This window comes from Megascapheus bottae, chromosome 19 (genome assembly GCF_031878675.1).
Source record: "Megascapheus bottae isolate mThoBot1 chromosome 19, mThoBot2.hap1, whole genome shotgun sequence".
In the NCBI taxonomy this organism is placed as follows: Eukaryota; Metazoa; Chordata; class Mammalia; order Rodentia; family Geomyidae; genus Megascapheus; species Megascapheus bottae.
In genome coordinates, this window is record NC_143527.1 from 5,652,560 (window position 1) to 5,664,605 (window position 12,046).

Genomic DNA, 12,046 nt, shown 5'->3' on the forward strand with positions numbered 1-12,046 from the left:
CTTAGCACTGCTACCTGAGAACCATAATCCCGGGCAGATGAAACCAGTGGGACCATCTTTGGGAAGGTAGCTCGCTGGAAAAATATTCAACCAGGTTGTTGAGTGAGATCTGTGTAGACTAATAATTCATGAAACCACAAGCGCTAGAACATATCATCATGGCTTTACCAAGGATTTAATCACAAGCAATTTCCCAAGGCAATATCCACAAACCAGGGAGTTCACTTATCACCTTACCGGCCTCCAACTTCGTAATGCCCACAGGATAAACTATAGGAGTAGTGGTGATGATTAAACTAACACAACAACAGCAAAAATCCCTCTAAACAGGCTGGTGACACCACTACATTCTTCTTCTGACTTACAGGAATTAATTTAATTCACTATACACATATCCTTAGAAATATTCCTAGAGAAAAGAACGTCATGTGGGGTTTTAGTTGTTTTGGAGGTCTTGTTTGTTTTGTTTTTTTCTGGTTTTGTGGTTTGTTTTTGATATTAATTTCTTAGGCACTGACCAGAAGAGACTTTCTGAAGGGGGTCTATGACGCTTTGTCTCAGAGTCATGAACTGATGCGGATAAGCAGATGTGAAAGGTGACACCCTGAGACAACGGTGTGTGGGGACAAGGGCATGTGGGGACTGCCTCCCAGTCACGCTCGTGTGGGGGATGGTTTCCTAAAGGAGAGCTTGTGCATTTGAAATCACACCATGAGCACAAGTGCTTTTTCAGTATTCTGCACTGAGATGTCTATCTTCTAGAAACGTCTGGACTATTTGGTAATCAATTCGGAGATGACTTCATACAACAAAATGAGTTATCTATTCCAGAGTGCCCTGGAATATCATGATATATCATCACACAGATAGAACCTGTCTTTGACACATGCTCCAATCTTAAAATACAAGTAAAGTTGAAATACACACAATGACAAGAACTCCGTGGAATGAAACATTGAAGATACTGACACACCACCTCTGACATACGTATTGTCTATGAGATCTTTTCATGTTTTTGTTATCATTTCAAAGCTGATTTTAGTGATTCCTATAAAGGGCTGTGTGTGTGTGAGTTTTTGCTTGCTCTAGGCTAGCACTCCACCACTTGAGCCCAGCTGCAGTTCTCTCCATTTGGTAGTTTACCTGAGATAAGAGTCCCACAAACTTTTCCTGCCTGGGATGACTTCAAACTGCCACCCCCAGATCTCAGCCTCTTGAGTAGCTAGGATTAGAGGAGTGACCCATCAGCTCCCAGCCTTATAGAAGTTGTTATTTGATTATTTTCGTGTACTCCATAAAGGGCTACCTGGCATGGGATCCCTTCTGAATACCTCACTCTCTTGGTCCAGCCCCAGTTTAAGTTCCTCCACTTGAAGTCTCAGTCTCTTCACTTCTGCTTCATTTTGTTCTGCTCGGTGGTTGGCATGAGTCGCTTCTGCTTCCTTTGCCTCGTATTGTCTGCTGAGCTTCTGGAAGGCATGCTGAAGCTCCAACATTTCCTTTCAAATGAAAACACAAGTCCCATTATGTTTCCTCTGCACTGATGCAGTCTGGAGAATGACAAGCTCTTTTGAAAAGGAGAAAAGACTTTAGGAAGAAGACAGCTGAATCACCCTTCATCTGGAAACACACGGTTCTGTAATTAAATATTATGATTGGCTTTCCACTACAAATGGAAGACATATTCCTTTGTAGCTAAAGTGGCAAAAAAATAGTACCTTTTTTATTCCATTTCTTTCAGTGGTACTAGAGATTGAATCCATGACCTCACATACCCTAGGCAAATACCTACATTCATTCAGCACACCACTAGTCCTTTAGTTTGTATTTATTTTCTGAAACACAGTCTCCTTAATATATTCAGGCTGATCTTGAGTTTATCATACTTCGGGGGCTGTGTCCTGAGTATCTGGAATTATAGGCATAGGCCATCATGCCTAGCTCTTCATGTTGTTGAATAAAATCATCTTGTTTTACCTCTGTAAAGAGGTATTTTATTTTACCCATATTTTCAAATGTTAAGAATAAAATTTAATATAATAAATGCCAGAGAACTATTCATCTACATAGTTAGTAGAAGTACTAAAAGTTAACTGTTTCTTCAAATTTTTTGATGAATATAGGTATTTTTAGATGCCCTGCTCATTTGTCAATTGCTCCCCCTCCTGAAACTAGAAAAGTCTGGCTCAGAGAACTTGAGAAAGGGATCTAGTGCCTTAAGGAAACAATAAAACATGTCTCAAGGAGACAATAAGACATGTGTGGACCAGACAGAGCCAACAATCAGTCCTCTAACAACGAGCACACTGGGCAGTCTGAGTTGTCATTCGTGGAAACACAGATGATCTAGCTATGTATTAAGTGAACTTAACCAGGTGAGTTAACTTTACAACCTTTGCTTTCAACTGGGAGACAGATGGGGAGTGAGCAGGTAGCAGCTTGCCCTGGCATTCCAGAGGTCTGACTGATGGTGAGTGATGTCAAGGCAACCTTGCCATCCAACAACTTGCTGTGTCTCCTGAATCACATCACCAATCACATTTACAATTCACACTGACTTTTGAGTTCCCCTCAGAAGACAATCACCACATGTCAAGGTCAATGCTTTGTCCTGTGACAAGGAAGCACATGATAAGGTACACAATTCTACCATTTGCACTGACAATGGAAAATGTTACAAAGATCTTTCTAGATCTGTCAAAGAGAAAAGAGTACACGTGGTATACACAGTAAGGTAGAGCTTAATGGAAAGTTCATAATAAATCTACAAGATGATGATTGTGTCTCAGGAATTATATATTTACCACTACGCAAATGCTTTGGGGTTTTAATTTTTCCTCAGTGATTTGCTATTAGGCTTACAAAATTTATTTAAGTTGTTTTAGAACAAATCATATAAATAAAGACTGTGTGATATGAAAATAAAGAAAAAGAAAGATTGAGGGGAAAGAGGCAGACAAGGAGATGAGAAAAAGAAAAGTGGAAATTTGATTTCTGTCATTTTTCAAATTTCATCACTTCTAGCATTTACCTAAAAGACATTTTGGTATTCATGAAATTTTTCCATCTATTTTTATTGTAATTAATAGAAGGGTTACATTGCATTCGCCACATGGAAGGTGCATTACTTCACATACATTGATACCCTTTCTCATGTCTTGGTCCCCATTTCACTCCCCCCGACACCCACCCTCATCTTGTTTTCCCCCCTTTCCTATCCAATTTCAAATAACCAAATACACATATATCCAATATATCAGATAACAAAGTGAAATATTGTAACAATATGAGATAACTAAGGGACAGCAAAAGAGATGAGAGATAACATAGTACATTAAGGACAACAATCATTCTTTAAATGGCTTTTGTTTCTATTCCTGGAGGTCCTTTCATTTAGTGTCATACTGTATGGCCTTATGTATCTAGGTTTTGCTCTATTGCAAATCTCTGCTAGAAGAGTCCAAGGTTTCTACTGATTATGGTAAATGAGGGAAACCATAAAATTTATCTGAAATAACTTATTTTCCAGTGTTCAAAATGTAAGGAATATTTTGAGTGTTGAGGATATAGCTTAGCAGTAGAAAGCTTGCCTGCACTCAAGGCCAAGGGTCCCATTCCTACCACAGAATAATCAAGTCAATTAACTACTTATTAAGGCAACATTTAAAATATTTTGGGGGGACAATAGAAGACTGAATTGGAATTTTTCAAATAATAAAAACAAAAATGATTCATTATTTACATTATATCTTATATGCCTCCGATTTACATACTCACACTATATGTAATTACTCTTGAAAGATGAAACCATAATATTATTCATTATCTATTACAAATCAACTGCTACTTAGTTTTTTTCAAGTTACAGTTAATTTGATAGAATAAAAATATGATCCTTGTGGGAAATATTGAGAGACAGACGGTGGGGGAGTGGAATCCTTGTTACACATACTTTTACGGACAGGCTTCACTTGAAAGCAAAGTCAGAAAGACTGGGACATCACTGGAAACATCAGAGGAGAGAGCAGACCTATGAGGGGAGGTGCGTGCAGACTTGTAGAAAACCTCTTCGATTTTTTTGAAGCATTTGGTATAGAAGAAAAAGAGGAGAGGCAGGTATTTTAGTTTTGCCTAGACTATGCATAGAACTTAAATCTTAGTATTAAGAGAATTTAATTATGATGGGAAGGGAACATGGAAACATCAAAAAGAGTTTGGGGACCATAGTTTCTAAATGGAAAAAGGAAGTTTTAGTTTTACTTGGATGGCAGAACTAGAGAAGCCAGGAAGAAGGGAAAATTACAACAGTGTTGATTTAGTTGATATATTTTCATTTGCAACTAATATTAAAAAGCAGAGAAAATATTTATCATATGAGAGTAGACGGTAATGATTGGCTTTCTGGCAGCTCAGTAATTTCACTGAATACTGGGATAGTATTTCTCCACTGAGAACTCTGGTAGCCTGAAATATTATTTATAAATATTTATGGCTGCTCTTTTAGAGGCTGCTGATACACAAACACTAGATGCCTGCCTTCCATGCCAGCTGAACTCAGGTAGTATCTAACAGTTGAACATTAACTAAAAGTTACTAAATGAGGAGGAAAGCTTTGGAGGAAATTGCCTTAAGAATGAATAGCAGAAGATAAGGATACAGAGTGCCTTATGGAGATTCCAACCCTGCAAGAGTGTGTGCATGTGTGTATGCGTGTGTGTGTGTGTGTGTGTGTGTGTGTGAATTTGTATGTATGTGTTATGTGTGCTATGTTTGTGAGTGTATTAAATGTGTGTTGGCTCTATATTGTAAACAAAAGATGAACTCATATCCATATAAAATATTGTATTATATGTTTCCATATTCTGTAGTGATTCCTGTCCATATCTTGGCAGAGACTAGCTAAGCACGTCCTTTATTTTTTTATTGTAATTAGTAAAAGGGTTACATGATATTTGCCAGATAGAAGGTGCATTAATTCACATACATTGATACCCTTTCACATGTCTTGGTACCCATTTCCCTCCCCCCCCCACACCCCCCACCCGTCTTGGTTTTCCCCCCTTCCCTATCAAATTTCAAATATCCAAATACAAATAAATTCAATATATCAGATAACAAAGTGAGATACTATACCAATATGAGATAACCAAGGGACAGCAAAGGAGATGAGAGACAACATAGTACATTAAGCACAACAATCATTCATTATATGGCTTTTGTTTCAATATCCTGGAGGTCCTTTCAATTAGCTTCACATTATATGTCCTTATGTATCAAGATTTTGCTCTATTGCAGATCTCTGCTAGTAGAGCCCAAGATTTCTACTGATTATGACAAATGAGGGAAACCATTGAGCCTAAGTTCCTTTGAGTCTGGCTTACTTCACTTAATATGATTTTTTCTAAGTCTTTCCATTTCCTAACAAATGGGGCGATGTCATTCTTTCTGACAGCAGCATAGAATTCCATTGTGTACAAATACCACAACTTGTTGATCCACTCATCAACAGAGGGACATCTGGGTTGGTTCCATATCTTTGCTATGGTGAATAGTGCTGCAATGAACATTGTTGTGCTAGTGGATTTAGTATGTCCTTGTTTCTGGATGGTTGGGTAAATGCCAAGTAGTGGAATTGCTGGGTCATAGGGGAGTTCTATGTTTAGCCTTTTGAGGCACTGCCACACTGCTTTCCATAGTGGTTGAACGAGTTTGCACTCCCACCAACAGTGTAGTAGTGATCCCTCCTGGCCACATCCCCTCCAGCATCTGCTGTCATTCGTTTTCCTGATCCTGGCCATTCTAACTGGAGTGAGGTGGAATCTTAGAGTTGTTTTGATTTAAGCACGTCCTTTAAATGTGAACAATACTCAACAAAGAGACTTAGCCATTCTAGTTATATGGAACTAAGCCGTGTGCTTCCGTTACGAATTACCATTCACAAATTTCCATTTTGACCTTTCAGATTTCATATTACAGGTTTTCAGTCTCCGCAAGTAGGCTCAGATATTAGAGACAGTGCACAAGAGTAATGCAGTTCTCTTATTTATATCTCAATGCAATGGCTTTCTGACATAATTGTCATGTTGTCTACAAAACCGCATTTTTCCAGTTATTATGACTAAGTGCTTCTGATATTACCAAATGGAATAGAAGGAAAATAGAAAGCTGCATTAAGAATGCCTTTGCTTTGTTCAAGAGCAGTGAGTCATAGCAGTGTGTGTGTGTGTGTGTGTGTGTGTGTGTGTGTGTGTGTGTGTGTAGGGGAGGATAGACAGAGAGACAGAGAGAGACATGAGAGAGAGACCGTTGGCTGAGGGGAGAAGAGAGAGACCACTCTGTGAGATAAAACTCTAGTTTACACATTCATTAATATGTTCTATGTCTAGTGAAACACTTATTGAGAATATGTCACCTAAATTCCCTCTCTGAGCTGAAAACAAATGTATTTCTAATTCCATAATACACATTTAATCATTTCTCATTAGTACAACTCAAGCCATCTGTGATTGTGAAGAATATTTTCCTACTGTATGAAAGGTACCAGATAGTAATAAATATCTCAAAGGGATATTTTGTACTGTATATTCATGCATCGCATATGAATAATGTATAGTATTTTCAAATGTTTAGAGAATGCCTACTACATAATAGCAGTAACATGGCACTTTCTGCAGACATTTAGCTAATAATTATTATTATTATTATCTAAAGAATAAAACCCTAACTATAAATTCATCACTGGAGACAAAGGCCCTTTGGTGGGGCTCAAAGGAAAGCATAATGAACAGAAATTCAATGTGAATATGTTCTTTGCTGAGTGAGTGGGATTTCATTGCAAGCCTTTCCCAGAGAGCATGCACTGTATCAAAATAAGAAGACCACAACCACTGCTCAGAGATCTAGCAGGGAGGACATGAGTCTTAGACCAGCCTAGGTAAAAAGACAAAAACAAAAACAAAAGCTTCAGTCAACTTCCCTCCAAAATAACCAGACACAGCAGAACTGGAGGCATGGTTCAAGTGGTGAAGCACTGGTCTAACAAGTAGAAGGGCTTGAGTTCAACCCTCAGTAACACCAGAAAAAAAATCAAAGATATCTGAATGTATATCTCATGAGTATGAGACATTGTGAAATGACAAGTGAGAACCGTGACAAAGTTCTGCTCGCTCTGACTCCAGAACCTTTCCTGTTTCTTCGCTTCCCCACTGCCTTGCTTCTGCAATCCTAGCCACCCAGGAGGTTCACACCTGAGGACTGGAGTTTGGAGCCAGTGAAGAAAGAAAAGCTTTAAGGCTTTGGGACAGAGACAGCTTGGCTGGTGTGGAAGGTGACTCAGAGATCATTCTACAAGTGTGTCACCAGAGTTGAGGGCCACAAAGATAAAATGAAGGGAAGCAGAGGAAGCAGACATAGCCAAGCTGGGAAGAGACTGCCCTTAATGTATGCTCCTGAAAACGGTGGACTGAATCACAGGTTCTCTTCCCTCCCCAAGAAGCCTAGAGGAGAGGAAGTTATCGAGTGACTCACGCTTGATTTTCCGCACCCTGTACATGAACATAAGTAATACTGCATAACAGAATTGTTCTCACCCACACCCAGTGCCCTGTAATTTAACACAGCCAAAAATCTTCAGAGAAAAATCTTTTCCTGTTGTTGCTAAAAATGCTAAATTCTATTTTATAGATCAGGCTTCTCTTTCCATAAGAACGGCACAGAGGAAACTCTCCTGATAAATGAAAGCTATTGCATTTGCTCATAATTCCCTAGCAATGAATAATTTACATAAAATTAGTGGACTTGTATGTTGAGTTTTACAGGACCAATGGCCAAGTAATTCTTCTTGCACTGGTGAAGAGAAAGAAGGATCAATGAGGAGAAAAATAAGGAAGCTGTTGAAACAATTAGGAACAGATAACACCAGAGGAAGTGTTCCTCATGTTTAGTAGGAAGTAATCAGAGACCAAGATCAAGATAGAGAAAGGAAAGAAAATCCACCAGAGAAAGAATACAATATTCTAAAAAAACAAAAATAAAGAACTAGACATATTGATAGGGAAAATTGCAATTTCCTCTTACTTTTAGTGGAGAGGATAATTTATCAGGGACACAACAGTTTTGAAATCTTTGTTGTATTTCATTAGGTAAAGCTATTCTAGGGAATATCCATATATGAACCAAAGTGCCCATTTTAAATATTCACTTCATTTTACCATTAATAATAAAAATCATCTGCATGATTGGGGCTTATTGAATAAACACGATTGAATTGACAACAACTATTTTCTACAGTGGAATAATTTAAAGCTTTCCAGGGTGTGTGAAGAGCACAGACTAATAAGAAAACATTTCCTTCCAATTTCCTGTCTTCTAGCCAAGGTGCCAGCTCTGCAAAAGCCCACTGAGAAGGGAGAAGATGGCAGCATTGTGGGAAGCCATTATTCTCACCTTCCCTCCAATACAGGCCAAAGTGAAGAGCAGCAGAAACTTGGATCCAGAGAAGGGACCAAATTCCACAACCATGAGAAATTAGTGTCCACTAAGAATAGGAAACAGCTCTGTGTGTGTGACTCTGCCTTTTAATCAGTGAAGGAGAAGAGCAGAGGTAGTTCACAAGAGCCATCTAGGAAAGACGTTTCCTGCTTTCCATGCCATTTGTGGCTTGTATGATCAACCAAGCACTCTAACATCAGACAGTATCTTCCGTATTGGGTTAAGAACAAAGTAATTTGTATTTCACTTTGCAGTTAATCTTCAGTTTTATTAGGAGAGTAAAAAAGTATAAAGATCTTTTCAGTTAAGAGCATCAGTCTTTTCCAAAGGAGTCGTTAACCACAACAACATCAGAATCGTAGAGAAGTGTAAAAACTGAAAACCGTAGGATGCATCTGACACATGCCTTTCCTTAGCGAATTGTGTGAGAGAGGGAAAGACAAAACAAAAACAAAAACAAAACAGAACACTCAGAGGTATGAAATAAAACAGAGGGCAGGCTGATCTCCAGAAATGAGACCAGGTCATGAGATAAATAGCCAGAGACCAGCTCATGGAGTCAGAAACAGGTAGGAGAGGAGGGAGGAGCAAGAAGAAGCCAATGGCTGAGCTGAAATGAGACCATGTCAGGATCTGAACACAGAACTTGGTGACACATGAACCACATGAGAGGAAGCAAACTTAATGAGTGCAATTAGTTACCATATGGTTTCTTTCCAGAAAAAAAGAATAATGTCCTGCTCACACTGCTTCCTGAGGCCCAAATACAAAGCAAGGTGGATCCTCTCTCGTGTGTCATATGAGAACTAATTGCTAGAGATATTTACAATGAATCAAAAACTTTTTTTCCAGTGGAGATTTTACTGGTATTTTGATCATCAGTCCTGTATGGTTTTTTGCATGTATTGTTTTCAAGTCTGTGCAAGCTTATAGTACTTGTAAACAATGCCCTCTTCCATTTTCAGAACCCTATCGGTTTTGATGGTAAGAGACGTACTGCTTTAATCAAGAACCTTATCTGCTTCTGCCCAGCTACTAGCTCTACATTTTCCTTCACTTTCTCACTCAGTACTACCTGCTTTTCTCATGACATGCAAAGGTTCATTAAATCAGTGCTTTGAATGGCTCTGTTTATTTCTTGTGCTCATTGGCTATCTGGTTATTGCTCTTAGCTTTGTCCCCACCCGCATTCCGTACATATACTCTGGGAAATTATTTCCCAGGCCCTCCTGGCACTTGGCCTCTGAGAATCTACAGAATATTGGAATGATGAGGTGAGTGTTATTTGTATCATTTTAGTATGAGGTATTTCAAAAGCATACAAAAATGAAAATATGAATTGATGTGGAAATATTCCAAAATGACTTCATCCTATTGCTTTGAATTTAAGATTTTCTGTAACATTGTTTGAGATGCTGATAAATACAGATCATAAATGCCTCCAAAGCAGTATCTCATAAAATATCAAGAGGTATCATCTTTTAATCTAAGCTCTTGCTTTGGGAACAAAATATGAGAAGACAAGGATACTATTGCATCAATCTTCTGAGCCATTATTGAATGCTGAAAAAATTTAGATATAAACCATAAGGCTAACTCATTGCTTTAATCTTATCTGTTTTTCCCAAATTCAGGTTTCCCCATCCAAAACTCAGAATGTGTTACCTATTACAATTCCTAAAATTATCTTATATTTTAATATGAAGAGGCACACCCAAGCAATAGCATGGGAGTCAGGAGACTTCTTTTTACTGTAAAATAGGAAATGAAAATAAGTATTCCAGTGGGAAATATTTAAGTTGGAATTTTGTCTGCATTGTTAATTCTAGAAAAGCATTGGAGGCTAAAGTTAGAAAGTTAAAATGAAACCATAAATCCAATAGCTTAATTTACATAAAATTAACCACACCTATATACCAGCAACCAACTAATCATATATTTATATAAATATATATATATGAAACAGTTATACATGTCTAATTGTGTAACTAATATGTGACTACTTCTATAAAGAGCTAGTTATTCAGGACTAGTTGCTACATTGTCAAGCATGCCTAGCTATATATGTAATTTGTTGTTCATAGCTAGTGGTGCAGCTATTCAGCTTCTCTGGCAGTTCAGATTCCTGGATTAGCTATTTACATAAATAATCTGTAAATCAGAATGCCAGAATGTGAGAGGCTCACTTAGGTTTTTGGAAGCTTGTCATATATTTGAGATACAATCCTTGTTAATGGAAGCTCCAAACATCCTCCAGGTCTATAATCAAAAACAAGGGCACAGATTTTTATTCTTACATTTTAAAATATATTTTGATACTACAGCCAATGGATATTATACTTAGCTCATATTACATACTGCAGATTTTGTTCCAACATTTTCTGCAGTATTTTCAATAGGTCTTTAAGTTGTTTGTTGCAGTAATTCACAATAATTAAAATATGGCAGCAGTTTATATACTGATTGCAAGATAAATGGTGAAAAATTGTTGAATTAAATATTAATAATGGACCATCATTCAGGATTGAAAAAGGAAAGAATCCTGTTATTCACTGAAATGTATAAACCTGCAAGGTATAAAAACAGATGAAATGAACCAGGCACAATAAGATAAATGTAACCAAAGTTTTCAAATGTCGAACTCATAGAAGATGCAGTAACGTGCTTCTAAGTAAATTTTAAGTTTCATACTAATCAATAGTCAAAATTTCTAAGCTGAAAATATTTATTATTCTTTTCTATTTGGTGGTATACTAAGTATACATATATTTATAGTTCTTATTTTAGAGGCATTGTCAGTTGAAATGATGTTTATGACTTGTTTATTGAGGATTGAATAAACATTTATTCTATAATCTTAATGGATTTTGACCATCACTTTTTAGTTTTACTTTCAAATAACTAAATCACTAATGATTAGTTTAGTTCGGTTGAGGTCTCATGATATTATACTAGTGACATCAAATACAAGCACAGGAAAGATTTCCTTTTTTTGCCCAAACAGCATATGGTTTCCTAAGATCTAGGGACACACAGGATCTAGGAGGGAAGTGTAAGTATATGTAATTTTGGTTTACTAGAAGCTGGCTTCTTTCTAAAGTCCTTTATTTTGACAAGTGTGTTGAGATGCTAGAAATTACTGCTATTGCAATTTATTTTTTCAGTCTGTGATTTTAGATATATACCTTAAGGTCACTGGTTTTCTTTCTCAAAGGAACCTGCACGTATTCCTTAACTAACCATATATCAATCTGCTTCATATTATCCCCTAAATAGACAAATTGACATTATTGAACTTCAACCTTGCACGTGTGAGATGCATTTTAACCTTAAAGCTAAAACTGTTCAGTGCCAAATTGTCCTTTAAATGTATGCATGTACAAAAAGTGCTGCTTCTAGTAAATACATAGCAATACATATGTAGATCATTAAAAAAATCCAACCCATTTCATTAGAGTCTTGCAAAATAATAACATTTTTATTTCACCTGGTTATCTGATATATTGTATATATGCATATTTGGTTATTTGAAGTCGCATAGGGAAGAGAGGAAAAC

General features: G+C 37.2%; 1 protein-coding gene across 1 annotated transcript in view; it reads right to left on the minus strand.

The window, feature by feature from the left end:
- Positions 1-215: 215 nt before the first annotated feature.
- Positions 216-12,046, minus strand: part of Ccdc102b (coiled-coil domain containing 102B) — a 140,578-nt gene continuing 128,747 nt past the window's right edge. The window contains exon 9 of the mRNA XM_090353530.1: positions 216-1,499. Coding sequence (XP_090209656.1) covers positions 1,278-1,499 — 222 coding nt within the window. The 3' untranslated portion in view covers positions 216-1,277. The remainder of the gene's footprint in view (positions 1,500-12,046) is intronic.